The sequence below is a fragment of the Electrophorus electricus genome, chromosome 26 (assembly GCF_041902795.1).
Source record: "Electrophorus electricus isolate QZ-2024a chromosome 26, ASM4190279v1, whole genome shotgun sequence".
NCBI lineage: Eukaryota > Metazoa > Chordata > Actinopteri > Gymnotiformes > Gymnotidae > Electrophorus > Electrophorus electricus.
In genome coordinates this window covers 3,557,119-3,572,436 of record NC_137522.1, presented here as the reverse complement: position 1 = coordinate 3,572,436, position 15,318 = coordinate 3,557,119, and the positions used below count along the sequence as shown (strand labels likewise).

Below are 15,318 nucleotides of genomic sequence, written 5' to 3'. Positions count from 1 at the left end.
GTTTTTGCAGTAACATGTTTTGGGTCAGAGAAACGGAAATCTTTCAGTCTTACTGTACATCCACAAGGAGGTGCTAGATTTGTTCTATAGTTCAATACCCACACAGACAAAATGGTCTTGATTAAAAGCGGGTGTGAAAGCATATATAGAACCAGCAATCATAAATTGCTGAATTAAACGTTATTGCAAACCCATCCCCTCTACCCCGCCAAAAAAGGTTGGGAGTTTCCGGATCAGGAATCTCTGCCTTTCAGGCATCCGAGCTTGTAGCTTTTCACGCATCCTTTTGGTGCTTCGTGACAAGATGATCTCGTGTACACAAACTTCTCCCAATCACGAACGGCATTTCTGCCCCCCTTGAGAGACCTAATTACGGATTCAGCGCGGTTAAGCCCTCATGAGCAAGTCTACAATGATAAAATTAGTAGTAATAAGTAGTACCCCCACCCCTCATCCATCGCTTTACCTTTGGCTGTCTACATGTCTAAGTAATTACATTACAGTCAGTTTCTAGTCAATACCAGTCGACTAACGGCTAATATGCGTGAGATCTATAGTTTTCAGGTTCAATATACACGAATTATATAAAGTCGAAGACGATCTATAAAAACGCCGAGTATAGACCGTAACGGTGACAGGTGCTCACCAGCCCGTCTTCATCGAGCCTTGAGGAGGGACGTCGCTTTCTCAGACGTCGCCCACACAACAGCGCTTCATTTTTCCTTGTCGTATGGCCGTTATCTTTCGAGTCCTTACACGTCTCTATGGTAAACAGCGACTCCGGTGTTGGGGCTGCCCCTTTCCGAGGGACTCCGGTTAACTGGATTATTCCCTTCGCTCCGGTGCAGCGGTAGCTGGTGTAGTCTGTACCCCTTCGTGTGCGGTGCGGAACGTGAGCAGAGAGAAGATTGTAAATTAAAAGCGCCGCACCTGAACCCGTCAAGGAAAGAATAGTTTAGGCACCTGAAAATCATCTCCGGAGGACCTCCGTGTTAAATTAGGAAATAATCCATTTTTTTCTCATAGCAGGTGAGTGAAAACGCATTGGTACCTGTATTAGACCGCAAACCGCAGGCTATTGGAATAATGGTCTGAGGTGTTGGCGCAGTGAGGTTACAGTGCCCAATATGTGCGGCGCGCTACATTTCTTAATGGCATGTTGTTTGTTTACACCATTTATTTAGTTTATTTCGAATGATCTTTTGCAGTGGATTAATCCTGCATTATTTTCCATCGTTACTTACACGTTACTCATTACTGTTTTCCTGCTTCTGTGTGCATATAATCAATCATCAGTCATCAATCAGTCTTGTCAAAAGTGGACTGCTGTGTTACTGAGGAATTGCGGATTATTTTGTGTGATAATATGCAACGGAATGCGGATTTTCTCACATTCACAGATCACTGAATGTGTGACGGACCCCCGAGTCCTATTATTAAGATAAGAATAAACACGGCGAAAATCACTCCCAACCATCTATGAGTTATCATTAAAAATATTTATTAAAGCAGACATCCACATTATAACAGGACCTTTCCAGCTATATTAATGGAATGATTGAAGGTACCCCCCCCCCCCCCCAAAAAAAAAAAAACTTGACACAGGCAGTTTTGTCCAGTTTGATTCCCTTCAAGTGTCTAATGACTACACATGGCTAATTTCGTTCTGAACTGCATGTACTGCTACCTGAACATTACCTTTGCAAAGTGTCTTATTTTCATTTTGGGGGTTCCTTAGCTGAAAAGTGCCTCCTCCTGAGAGCATACCCATTTGAATTAAATTGCTCTTTATTGGAAGCTCTTCAGTCAGTGGATCACAGACATCAGCCACTTTGAGGAATAGCCCAGCAACTAGCACCAATCCATCCTCTCTCACCACACACTCACACACACACAAATTCAGAGAGCTCTCAATACTGCTTCATTGCCTAGAAGGCATTTGTGCATTCTCAAGATAAACACAGCCTATCTTCATGACAAAAAACAAGTGTCCTGTTAAGTTCAGTCAAGCTTCGTTTGCTCTCTGTTTGAAAGTCAAGTGCATTTTGGGCAAAGAAGTTCCTTTAGACATCACTGGTCTAGAGAGCGTCTATTCGTCGCCACATGCAACAATAGAAATGTTGCATGGTTCTGTCCTTATTGCTTTCCACTTCCAGAATTAAAATGGAACGCAAGAAATTACCTAAGTATGTTTCCACAGGCAGACATGAAGTACATGTCTGAATCTCTGTCAATACTTCAATGAGATCTTTTTAATCCTCTCCCTCCAGAGAGCTGGAGGATCTGGAAAGAGTTCTGTCATTGGTTTTTTCACCCATCTGTTTCTGTAAGAGATTTTAGAGGATAATACTGCCTGTTGAAATGAAGAACTGTGGGGGTTTAGCTGCCTAAGTCTCTTTGAGAAGATGTGACCACAAATCAGTTTGCAGAACACTAACCATCAACCAATGTTTCTTCAGGTCAGTGTTTGAGAGAAGCTGTAATGATGCCCACACGAGAAAAGATCAAGAAGAAACCCCCCAAAGACAGCTTAACGTTATTACCCTGCTTCTATTTTGTAGAGGTGAGCTCTATTGGGTACTGCTACTGTGAGCTGTTTAATGATATGTGATTAGTCATTTTTCTCCTTCTAAAACACTGTGGTTTGGCAGAAATCTTTCAGTGGTCATTTCAAGACAAAGCATTGCACTGAGAAATATTCCTGAATCTGGCATGGTAGATACTGCCACACCTGTACAACTCCATTATGGGATACTCATTCCTAATGTCCAGGCCACTGTGCTGTGCTGCGCGCTCCAGTGAGGCACCATTTCTCTCTCATTGCTCACAGCTGCCCATCGTCGCCTCGTCCATGGTGTCGCTGTACTTCCTGGAGCTCACGGACGTGCTGCAGCCCGCGCAGGTGGGCTTCCGTTGCCATGACCGTGCCCTCAGCATGCCCTACGTAGAGAGCGGCGAGGAGCTCATCCCACTGCTCATGCTCCTCAGCCTGGCGTTCGCTGGCCCCGCCGCATCCGTGAGTACACTCCGCCATGCGCCAAAAATATCACCCCCCGGCAGAGGCTGTTGTGTAACACACTGTTCACATGCACTGTGCATTTAACAAGACAGATATGCGCTCACGTCCAACCTTAGCAAAAGGGTCTTAGCAATCTAAACTATTGATTTGAAAGTTCCGGTGACCTTTTTAGATCCAAGAAAGAACCTTAGAAATGTCACCATATTAAGAAGCCAAAGCTGTTTTATTTTGTGGCATGTTTGTCAAAGGTCTGCATTCCTATTCATCTCCATTTCTTGGACACATGCCAAATCTGCAGAGTGTACATGTAGCCCTTGATATACTGTGTCTGAAGCCTGTTAAATCTCAGGCTATAAGAAAGATACTTCTGAAACATTAAATGTTTTGGGCTTTTGTCTGATTCACTGTCTGGTGTTGTCTCTTGTCTAGATCATGATTGGAGAGGGTATAGTGTACTGCATGCAGTCCAGGCTCAAGATACGTCCAGGGAACGAAGGCAGCATCAATGCCGGGGGCTGCAACTTCAACTCCTTCCTGCGCAGAACCGTGCGCTTTGTAGGTAAGTGGCCTTCACGTACTGTGCAATTAAAGCCAACTCCAGCTGTTTCTGCTTTTCTTTCCTGATAATTCAATCTGTTCATAAACTGACACCATGATTTATGTCACCAGTGTACGGTCTTATGTCGTACTGGCAACACCCAAATCACCGTTGTCTTTTATGGCTTGTGGGATATTACTGTGAGAATGTTTATATGCATCACTTATTATTAGAAAGCCATTTTGAAAGCTTACAATTTTGAAAAGGGTCTAAGAATAGCACATCAGTCCATGACATCCTGCTTTATAGCACCAGTGGGACCTCGTTATGACACTGCAGTTAAGAAGTTGTTTCTCATAGCAGGAACCTTATAGAATGTATTGACTACATAATTTGAATTCAACAATGAGCTATCTACAGTTAGTGATAGTGACCACAGATAGTGATACTGTATGTGCACTGTTGTTGACCCCAGAATTATGTTGAAGCCCCTTTTTCAAGCCATTGTAGCATTTGTTTGCCAGTGTGTGTCAGCTCATTATCATATCGAAATGTAAATGAATTCCCCAGGGCTAAACTTCCTATCACGTGAGTGGAGGTTTCGAAATCTAGAATTTCTTCATCTTCCCATCCCCAAAGATTGAAACTACTATCACAGGCATATCGCTTGTGTAAGCCTAGAACATAGGATAAAATCATGAAAAAGCATACTTGGTCACCACTGGGACATTTTATGTCTATTTAATGGCTGGTGTGGCTGGAGGACCTGATTAAAGCTGCAATGCACAAGTTTGGGGATTTGGGCATCTATGGTGGAAATAGGTCAATGAAAACAACTTGCAGAAGAACATTATTCAATGCTAGTTCTGCTGTTCAGCCAAAATACTGTAGCCTGTGTGTTACGCCTGTATGTTGTTACCAATAATGAAAGCCATGGACTAAAATATCTTGTCCTTTCAAGAAAGGGAAAAAATAGTCAACTTCAGACCAGTCTTGAATCCCTTTCCGATTTCAGAGTTGGTGCCACATCTAACAAGCAAAGCTGAGGTTTATTCCTATTTTAGGCTGAGCTCTGTCACTCGGCCCATTGGCTTAAGGTTCTTTTGAGTTCGAGAGCATTTTTAAATTGCCCACAGGTGACGCCACAGATGCCATAACTGTTGCTGCCCTTTCAAAGTATCCTCCATGTTCAGTGATGGCTCATTCAGTGCACCTCACTGTCTTTAATACCAGCACTCTAAGCTACACCTCAGGTACTTGGGCATAAAAGCTGGACCTTTTTTGGTGCCTAAGATTGTAATGTCAGTCTGCTATGATGTATAACAAAGGCAACCGTCCCGCCCCACTACATCCCTCCTGACACGTCTGACTTTCAAATTCATAATTTAGTCTTCACAGGCTGCTTTGTGGTGGTGCAGGGACACATTGTTTATTGTGTTTTAGGTATTGTTTTCTCTACTATCTCAGTAATGTTACTTCTTTAAAATTTTAACCAAAAACGTATGTACTGCAGCTTTAATATGGGTGTCATGCAGAAGCACACTGTTTTTCACTGCCGGAGTGAATTTGGCCTAAAGCAAGAGGTAAGCGAGCACACCAGCACCATGGGGCCCAAGGCAACCCAAAGTGGACATAGTAATATCATCTTCAGGATCATGCAGCATTATTAACAAACATTATTAACAAAAAGAAGCTAAACAACAATACTTTATCCCTCCGCCTGTCTGACTGTTTTTTCAAGTGTAATACGATTCCACGATATTATAGTTCAACATTTTAATAGTAGTAAGAAAAAGATTTACAAAGTTTCAGGGCTGCACTTCACATTTATATGAAACTGGTTTCAGGTTCACTTCAAATTTCACATCCTTTACATGTGTTCCGTTGTTAGCAGGTTGTCGCCTCACTGATTTCCTGCGTTATCATCTCTTCAGGAGTTCATGTGTTTGGTCTTTGTGCCACCGCATTGGTCACCGATGTCATCCAAATCGCCACTGGCTATCATGCGCCCTTCTTCCTGACTGTGTGCAAACCCAATTATACCCTCCCTGGAGTGTCCTGTGAGAAAAACCCCTACATCACTAAAGACATTTGCTCCGGCCAGGATCTCCACGCCATTCTCTCTGCTAGGTAATCCCATGCCCTCCCTCTGCAAGAGGCAGGGGATCCAGATTATTGTTTCCCACTAACAACAATCCTTAGCCAATGTGAATTTTGAATTGGTTTTATTTTTGCGCTTGGTGGTTTTATCTATTCTTTCGTAATGCCCTTAATTAAACCTGTTTTTGTTTGTTTTTCCCCATGATTTTATCTTACTCTGGAAATTTGTTTTCCTTGTGGCAGGAAAACCTTTCCCTCCCAGCATGCAACTCTTTCTTCATTTGCAGCTGTTTATATTTCAGTAAGTCTCCCTATCAGTGTGAATGTGTTTTTGCTGGGTGTGAAAAGAAAAGCAAACAATGTTTTCCCATTTGACAAAGCCTAACATCCGCCTAAATAAATGCAAACATTAGTCAAAGCTTAAGTTACTATATGCCAAAGCATAGCATACTTAATATTTCTTGTAATAGGTTTAAGATTGTTATCTTGTAAAACAAGGGTTAAAAATCTACTCTTATTGATCACATTCATTCATTCATTCATGGTGTAACTGCATGCTTCATTTTTGTTGTTACTATATCCTCTAACCACTTTAGAGGAAGCTTAGTTATTAATAACATATTCCAAATGTACCTGGCAGGATGAAGGAAGTGTTCCATTGTACAGGAGGTTAGATAAACCAGTCATCCCCCCTTTATCAACCTGCAAGGATGAAAATATCACAAACTGGCAGGCAAATTGATGGCAATTTGTGCAAGTCGCTCAGGCCCATCTGCTGTGCTATCCGTTGCTCTAGATGTACTTCAACTCCACCATCTCAGACAGCACTAAACTGTTGAAGCCTGTACTCGTGTTCGCTTTCGCCATTGCCGCTGCCCTGACTGGCCTCACTCAGATCACACAGTATCGCAGTCACCCTGTGGATGTCTACGTGGGCTTCTGCATTGGCGCCGGCATCGCCGCGTACCTGGTGAGCCCCTGCCGCCGCCTGGGGTTTCCCCCCCTCCCCTGCCTGATTATGCCGGCTTCTAATGCTGTGATTGGCTGTCTTAATGCAGTGTTCATAAGGAAGTGTGTGTAAGGAAAGGCAGAGTGGCAAACCTCCCAGACAAAGCATATCTTCTTTTTCCAAAGTGTAGAATCCAAGCTAAGGGAGATCGTGTCCTCAGGGTGCCAGCTCGAATCTCTTTCATATCAGTAATTTTTCTCTTCCTCTCTTTACTGCCCCCAGAACAAGTCTGTCAAAATGTGGAAATGCTCTAATTAGTGGGTCTCCAAAACCCTTTGTGGCCACTCATATGTTTGATGATTTCTCAGGGCATCTCTTTAGTCCATATGCATTGGCCCAAATCAGCAAAACAGGAAAACCTGATGAAAAGTAGTTTTTAATCTGAGACCGGTTAGCCAAGGATAATACTTTCAAATTTTGCCTTCACAATTTCTAGATAAATGAGAAAATACTTGAATTGGATACCAGAGGTGTCAGTTTTGTTAAAGTTCATTAACATCCAACAGCTGTTGGATAATACCAAAAATGGCATTTATACATGTGTTCATCAGAAGATGGTGGGTTAAGCCTCGTCTGAAACTGCTCTGATTGGTCACAGGCATTCCATGCTGTCGCTAACTTCAGACCAGCAGAGGACACAGTTCCCCTCCCTGCCCCTCCACCTCCGAAGGATGCTTTACGAGCTCTGACCCAGCGCGGCCATGACTCAGTCTACAACAAAGGCCATACCTCTCAGAGCAATGAGGAGATCACATCACCAGCCTCCCTGGATGCGCTCAACCGGCCCTTGCAGCGGGAGAAGGCTTCCTTGGGCAGTCTGAAGAGGGCCAGCGTAGATGTGGAACTCCTTGCGGCCCGCAGCCCAATGGGTAAGGAGACCATGGTGACCTTCAGCAACACTTTGCCACGTGCTACAGCCGGGGGCCCCGAGGAGCCGACGAGGCGGCTGGTGACGGTGCCCGTGCCCATGGACCCCATGCGTTCGCAGCAGCTGGTCTCCGAGTGGAAGCAGAAGTCAATGGAGATGCGCAGTGCCAGCCTGCAGAGCGAGGAGGGCAGCAAGGAAGGCTCTGAAACGGGCGAGGACACCACTGAGGAGGAGAGCACCCCCTCACCATTGCATGCTGCAACACCACAGCCCACCAAGCCAGCTAATCCACCTGCCGGTGCCAGGGTGGTGATGCCCCCGAGGCCCCCAGGGCAGCCATCGGTCCCTCCGCCAGTGTCACCCAAAAGTGCCAGCACTCGTGCTAAATGGCTGTCCATCACGGAGAAGAGTGCTGCCAACATTCCAGCTGCCCTCAGGACGGGGAACCAGCCTCGCATTATGCAGGTCATCGCCATGTCCAAGCAGCAGGGCCTGCTGTCTGGGACGCCCAAATCGTCCGAGGCCTCGTCCTCTTCTGCCGCCTCCTCGGTCACGGGGGCTGAGTCACCCCCTTACTGCCCCCCATCTGAGCGTGACAGTGGTTCCAGCATCGTCACAGTGGACGCTCATGCACCCCACCATCCTGTGGTACACATGGTCTCCAACCCTGCCAACCCCTGGGAGTGGAGGGGGACCTCCAACGGGGGCACAGCTGGGACATACGAACTCAACGACCTGAACCGCGAGGGCTCCAGAGGCTACCGTCAGGTCAGGAACAGCTCACCATGCTCTTCGACCAGTGAGGCAGACCACGAGTCAACGCACCCTCCTCAGCACCCCCAGCCTCCGCATATCCCCCACCTGGATCGTGCCGTGGAGGGACGGAGCCTGCGCCGCAAAACCCCCTTGGTGTTCTTAGATCGGGAGAACACTCAGAGCCAGAACGAGCAGGAGAACTTCTACCGAAAGCTGCAAAGTGGCCGGCGCTTTAAGGAGTGACGTGGCATTCAGCAGGGCAGCTAACTGCACCAGTGAAGATGCCGGGGTGGACACATCTCACTATGCATCACTCAGACTCTGTCATTTTGTATTTTTGCTTGGTTTTGATTAATCTGTTTGCTAGCTGAGGGGAAATACCTGGGTGGATGTCATGCATCCACAGATTCCAAAGGAGAAACACTGCATCAGGAAACCTTACGAGCACAATGGTCTTCATTACATCTCTCCTAGAGTGGAGTGCAAACCAAATGTGTAACACCAAAATCCCAGTGAATGATCTATAATCTGCGTACTGTATTTACCAATATCTCAGATTTTCAATTTTCAACATTGTGAAATGCAGACTGCAAAAGATGGAATTGGTTATTTTGTATTGTGGCCTTTTCTCTGTTAAACACTTTTAATTTGTGTGTGCCTATGATGTCAAGTGGATTTCATGTGTGTATTTTAGTATGGTACTATTGTAGAATATATTGCCTTGGGGATAATAATACTTTAAGAAGAAACTGAATAGAGTTTGAATTGAACTTCTTCTCATGAAGGAGAGAAATTGATTTCTTTGTTTAAAGAAATGCATCACTCAAAAATGCTAATTTCATTAAGAGTGGATTATATATTGTGGCATGATATTTTTTGCAGAATGCTAACTTGCTCTGAATACTTTTCACTTATTGCTAACAGTCTTAGCATTTCTGAGTGAAGTACACATTTAAAGGGGAATGTTACTTTTTCAGCACTTGAGGCTCACATGTTCATCCATTTTTCTGGATTCAGTTTATACTCACATTCATGTACTTCATACAAAGATTTTTCTAAAGTTGGACCCCACTGAAAAACATATGGAAAAACATATTGATGGCATTCTTAAGAATACTAAAATCATGTCATTTTTCATCTATGTTTTGAATCAGTGGTGAGCAGGTTTCAAGGTGATACTTTAGAATGAGAAATACTCTGAAACTATCTGAATTTCTCAGATTCTGTGGATTATTTCTGTGGAAAGTGTTTTGAACCCCAGAGCACTTGGAACAGAACTGAAGGAGGTCCCTGATCCAGAGGGTCCATGTGTAAGAATGAGTGACATTCCCCCATAAAAAAAGAGAGTACTCTTAATATCGGTTTACATTTTAAAAACAACAAAAAAGTAAATTTTTATTGTCATTTTGAAGGACTGCATTTTTCTCAGCACTTAAAAAAGTAAAGCACAGGAAAATGTCTCAGGTGGCAGAAGACGTACAGTAATAAGTTCATAAAATACGAGCGGGTTAACAAGTGAGCCATGTCTCGCCTACTTCAGAGGGGTGGGAAAGCCGATAGACTACTGCATGTTACGTAAGTGGTTGTCAAGTTGGAAGTTCAGCTGTGTTACAGTGATGAATTAAAATTTGTTAGCCTATCAGTAACTGTTATTATATTATGTGGCCAATGCAGTACACTGAAAGTATGACACAGCTTGCTGTGAAGATTCATAGCTAGTCTCAGATCACTGCTTCTGATTGGTCAACGTCCTCTGGTTGTGATGATCATTCTTGGAGTATTGATTCAGTCATGCAAAAAAAAAAAAAAAATGGGGAAAAAAAGCAGTGTAATGCAATAAACGCTACCCTTGTAAATCATGTTGACAGGACAACTAGAGTGTGTGTCGTGGTGTGAAGATATGCATGAGCTCATGATTTTTTAAAAAACATTTTGAGAGTTGTGAGTGACAAATCAAGAACCCCATTGCTGCTTGAACAACTATGTAAATGTCGTGGTTGTTAATTCGTCAGAGGGGGTTTTGAAGCGTATGAATGACAAGTCCAGGAATAACCCTTTCCCATTTAGATTCGGTAACAATGAGTTTTATTTGTGTAATCGTTTAAGTGCTCAGTATGAAGAATTGCAGTAATTTTCATTGCTTTTGCAGGGTCCCTGAGAAATGTGCTTGTAAAGTGTTCGTTTGTGAGGATAGCCCTGAGCATCTAGCAGCCTGACAGAGACTGAGGCAACGGTCGCTTGAGGCCAGAATGTGCACTCGGACCAAAAACCCTGACAGAGCCCTCAAATACAAATTACCATGACAACTAGACCCGGAAAGACCACCCACACAAAATACATTCACATGTATGCAGATTTTGTCATGTACATAAGTAGCTATGCTGTGATGGGAAACTTGGAATTTTAGTAAACCTAACGTCACAACAAAAGTGAAGAACACAAATTTGAGTAAGATGCTAAAGTACTTCATCCTAGTTTATTTATTTCTACTAGCGTTTTTATTTGTAACACTAAATATGGATCTAAGGAACAGTCGAAATGATTGTTCACACTGAATACTTCAGTCCCTAATTACACTGCCTGGCCAAAAAAAAAAAGGTCACCACCTGGATTTAACTAAGCAAATACGTAAGAGCTTCCCATTGGATAATTACTGCATGAGTGATTGTTTCAGCTGGCAACAAGTTATTTAGCCCTAACTGATGCAGTGAGTAGCTTCTCATTTGTTAAACAACCTTGTCGAAAGACACATCCTGTGGTCATGGAAAAGATGTTAATCTGTTTCAGAAGGGACAAATTATTGGCATGCATCGAGCAGAGAAAACATCTAAGGAGATTGCTGAAACTACTAAAATTAGGTTAAAAACTGTCCAGAATATTATTAAAAAGTGGGGCAGTGGGGAAACACCAACTTCGAGGAAGGAATGTGGTCAGAAAAAAATCTTGAATGATTGTGATCGGCGATCACTTAAACTTGTGGTGAAATCAAATCATAGAAAAACAACAGTAGAACTCAGGGATATGTTTAATAGTGAAAGTAAGAGCATTTCCACACGCACAATGCGAAGGGAACTGAAGGGATTGGGACTAAACAGCTGTGTAGCCTTAAGAAAACCACTTGTCAGCAAGGCAAAAACGGCTTCAATTAGCTAGGGAGCATAAAGATTGGACTCTGGAGCAATGAAAGAAGGTCATGTGGTCTGATGAGCCCAGATTTCCCCTGTCCCAGAGTGATGGGTGCATCCGGGTAAGAAGAGAGGAGGCTGAAGTGATGCACCCATCATGCCTAGTGCCTACCGTACAAGCTTGTGCGGGCAGCGCTATGATCTGGGGTTGCTGCAGTTAGTCAGGTCTAGGTTCAGCAACGTTATTTGCCCAAAGAATGAGGTCAGCTGACTGCCTGAATATACTGAATGACCAGAATATTCCATCAATGGATTTTTTCTTCCCTGATGGCACGGGCATATTCCAAGATGACAGTACCAGGATTCATCGGGCTCAAATTGTGAAAGAGTGGTTTAGGGAGCATGAGATCATTTTCACACATGGATTGGCCACCACAGAGTCCATACCTGAACCCCATTGAAAATCTTTGGGATGTGCTAGAAAAGACACTGTGCAGTGGTCCAAATCTCCCATCAATACAAGATCTTGGGCAAAAATTAATGCAACTCTGTATAATAAATATTGTGACATTGCAGAAGCTTGTGGAAACAATGCCACAGCAAATGCATGCCGTAATCAAAGCTAAAGGCGGTCCAAAGAAATATTAGAGTGTGTGACCTTTTTTTGGCCAGGCAGTGTATATCATATAGCCCAGGCAAAAGAACACTCAAGAAATGTTTAAAAAGTCAAATATTTGCTTCTTTATAAATTTTCATCACATATCTTGGTATTTACTGATTTAATAATATTTTTCCAAAGTCATATTAGCTAAAATAATTGGTTGAATAGATAAATCAAACTCCAAAGTAGGTAACTATACGGACAGATACGCAATGTTGCCACAGCAATGGACCAGGTGCTTGTTGCTAAAGACAGGGGGTCCCACACCTTCTTTTAGGCTGTCATTCATTTCTTTTTTTTTTTAGAGGGCTGCTTTTCTGCTTAATTTAGACAAGATAAAATTGGATTCTGTGAGACTAGGATACAGAAGCAATTCTTAATGGACTTTATGGTGTACCACCTTCCATGTTAATTAACTGTTTGTCATTCAACATTCAACATTCTGGTGTCTTTGTAATAAACACACAACACAATGGTAATTAAAAATCATGGCAAAGCTGAAAATACACCATAATGGCAATTTTGACATGCCATTAGTTTAAACTGGTTAATAGCTTGTGGTATTTTATTACCTTAGTAATAAAAGTATACAGTGCACTAATGTGTGGCAGAAGACCTGTGATGTCAGGCCTCGTACATGGTCTTGAGTTTTGAGAAGTAATCCATTGCGTTTCCTGCACACTCTCAGGGTCTTGAAGCGCTGTGCCCATCAGCCAAGAGGGGACTTGGGTTGGTACTGGACCTCGTTACGCATCCCACTTGGTGTCCCTCCTACTCTTTAGCTTGGGAGAGTGGCGCTCTGCACTTTACCGACGCCCACTCGATCCATTGCAACCACGCGTGGGCCCGTCGTGTACCTTTCATTTATTTATTTTTCCCTCCAAGTTGATGTGGGCTCTAGCTGTTGCCATGGTGACCGGGGACCGAACGGTGAGTGCCTGGAGTGTGAAGCCATTTATCATTTTAATGAGAAGCAGGCGAGGGATGGGACGAGGAGGGGCTTTGAGATCACAATCAAATACTCGTTCCATCCATTTCATTACGCCGAATCCCAGTCCCAGGCGAGGCTACAGCAAAACGTGCTTTGCATGAGTCCCAGTCACATGTCTGTTCAGAAGAAAACTCGGTAAAACAGTGGGAAGCAATTATGCTGCGAACACATCCAGCGAGTTGATCTCTCATTATTCAAAACAAGTGTTTTATTTTAAGCTGACACTGCAGTGGCTCAGTGGTTAAGGTGCTTGACTTGTAATTGGAAGGTTGCTGGTTCAAGCCCCACCACTGCCAAGCTGCAACTTTTGGGCCCCCTAGCAAGACCCTTAACCCTCAGTTGATCAAGTTGTACTGAGTCATACTTGTAAGTCGCTTTGGATAAAAGTGTTAGCTAAATACCGTAAATGTAAATGCTGAGGAATATTCAGTTTCCAAGAAATCCTTGCTGGAGACAAAATCTATTCATAACATCATTTTAATGTGGATTAAATGCAAATTGTTTTGCTGTGACTCTTATGTTTCTGATGTCCATGACTGCTTCTAATTGTCCGTATTCCTTCTGTAGATGGAATGGAGGCAGAATATTGATGTGTATTTTTTTTCACTCTTTCTGTTCACACCCAATTCGTTACCCTGATCCATTTTTAAAGGGCTTTAATTAAGGCTAGGACCCCTTTGATCTTCAGGTACTTGTTGTTTTAAAGCTTTTTTTTTTTTTTTTTTTTTTTTGCAATGCACTTTTCCTGTTCTCTGTCATCACCTCTACTGGAAAAAACAGTACACCTGATTCTAAGCTTCAGAGGCTATCACGTGTACAGTGGTAATAAAAGTAGTGATCATTCGTTTTTATCCTTTATAGAAACGAGTGAAGTGACTGATAGACAGGAGCTCCCTTATGTTTATGTCTCAGATCAGAGTTTTCAGTAAGGATTTGTCTCAACATTAAAGTTTGGTGTTGCAAAACAATCTACTGCTCTGTGTATGGTGTAACACTTTGATAGTTAAGCGCACTGCCTTTAAACCAGTGAAGCACAAAAGTTATTTTAGTTTAACATCTGTTAGCTGTTTCTGCTATTGCGGGCCACCTACCCCAGTGTTCAACATGTTGAAGATACTGAGATGTTCTGCTCATTATGGTGGGAAAGAATTATTATTTGAGTTACACATTGCCTTTCTGGCCCCTCAGAACCAATTTGGAAGTTCACCTCTGACCTCTCTCATTCAGGAATTTCCAGCCGCAGAATTCCTGCTCAGTGGATACTGTGTTTCTGCTCCATTCTACATAAACTTTAGCGGCTGTTATATATGAAAATTAGATCACGTATGTCACCTTTTTGATGTTTAATGTGAACATTAATTAAAGCTCTTGGTCTGGGTCTGTATGATTTAAATACAATATGGTACCACATGATTGGCTGAGTGGATTATTATGTGAATGGGCAGGTGTACAGGAGTTTCTAATACAGTGGCCTAATATATACGGGTGATATATATATCCATATATGTCTGGCAAAGCAATTATTGCCTGACCATATCTGTAGCTTCCTGCACAACTACAGAAGGTAGAAAATCTCTCTCTCTCTCTTTCTCTTTTTTGCTCTGTCTCTCTCTCTTTCATTCACTTTCTGTTCCTGCTATTTTGCTATCTGTAGCCTATGAGACATCCTGTGTGCACCTCAAGGTCAGAGCTAAAAGCATTGCCAACCTTCCTCTCCCTGACAGAAATACATGCTCAGCAGTATTTACAGATTGGAAAGTGTATATTATTCATGTCTTCCTCACACTGGTGCAATCACAGATGACTGATGCAATCACAGAATATATACACAGTGCAGTCCAGAAGTAATTAAATGGAGACAATTTTTGGAGTATTGGCTGTAGTGTGAGCAGTGAAACCATGAATCTAGAGTCAAAGTGATGTCAGCGGTCAATAAAGACTGTATAGTGTTCATCCCCAATGGCTGAAACATTTTTCCACATAGGTCCCCAATTTTAGAGGTCCAAGTGTAACTGGACAATTGTCTGCTCTGTTATTTGGACAGCACCATTGTATCATTAGTTAATGCATTAAAAAAACCTAAAAAAAACAACAACTTTAGCATTGATTCTATACATGGAATGGTGACTTTATTAGGTACACCTACTCTATATCTGTGTCTGATTGTCCACCATGCATTTTACAGTCAGTTGTAACTTGGAATTCACCACTATGGCATAGCTGTTTTAGTCTGAAATCAGTTGGCTGTTTG

The 15,318-nt window shown here is 42.9% G+C and overlaps 1 protein-coding gene across 1 annotated transcript; it reads left to right on the top strand.

The window, feature by feature from the left end:
* Nucleotides 1-461: 461 nt before the first annotated feature.
* Nucleotides 462-14,443, top strand: plppr3b (phospholipid phosphatase related 3b). Its single transcript, XM_026996824.3, has 8 exons — nucleotides 462-1,029; nucleotides 2,460-2,563; nucleotides 2,831-3,016; nucleotides 3,449-3,578; nucleotides 5,492-5,687; nucleotides 5,901-5,958; nucleotides 6,454-6,627; nucleotides 7,265-14,443. Exons 2-8 carry the CDS (start codon nucleotides 2,483-2,485, stop codon nucleotides 8,531-8,533), a joined length of 2,094 nt encoding a protein of 697 aa, XP_026852625.2. The 5' UTR covers nucleotides 462-1,029; nucleotides 2,460-2,482; the 3' UTR covers nucleotides 8,534-14,443.
* The last annotated feature ends 875 nt before the right edge of the window (nucleotides 14,444-15,318 follow it).

What these genes read in the sequence shown, in the direction of transcription:
- plppr3b (XM_026996824.3), top strand. Translation starts at nt 2,483, where the DNA reads ATGATGCCCACACGAGAAAAGATCAAGAAGAAACCCCCCAAAGACAGC. An exon ending in CACGCCATTCTCTCTGCTAG is followed by an intron (nt 5,688 to 5,900) that starts GTAATCCCATGC and finishes TCCTTGTGGCAG; the next exon opens with GAAAACCTTTCCCTCCCAGC. An exon ending in CCGGCATCGCCGCGTACCTG is followed by an intron (nt 6,628 to 7,264) that starts GTGAGCCCCTGC and finishes GATTGGTCACAG; the next exon opens with GCATTCCATGCTGTCGCTAA.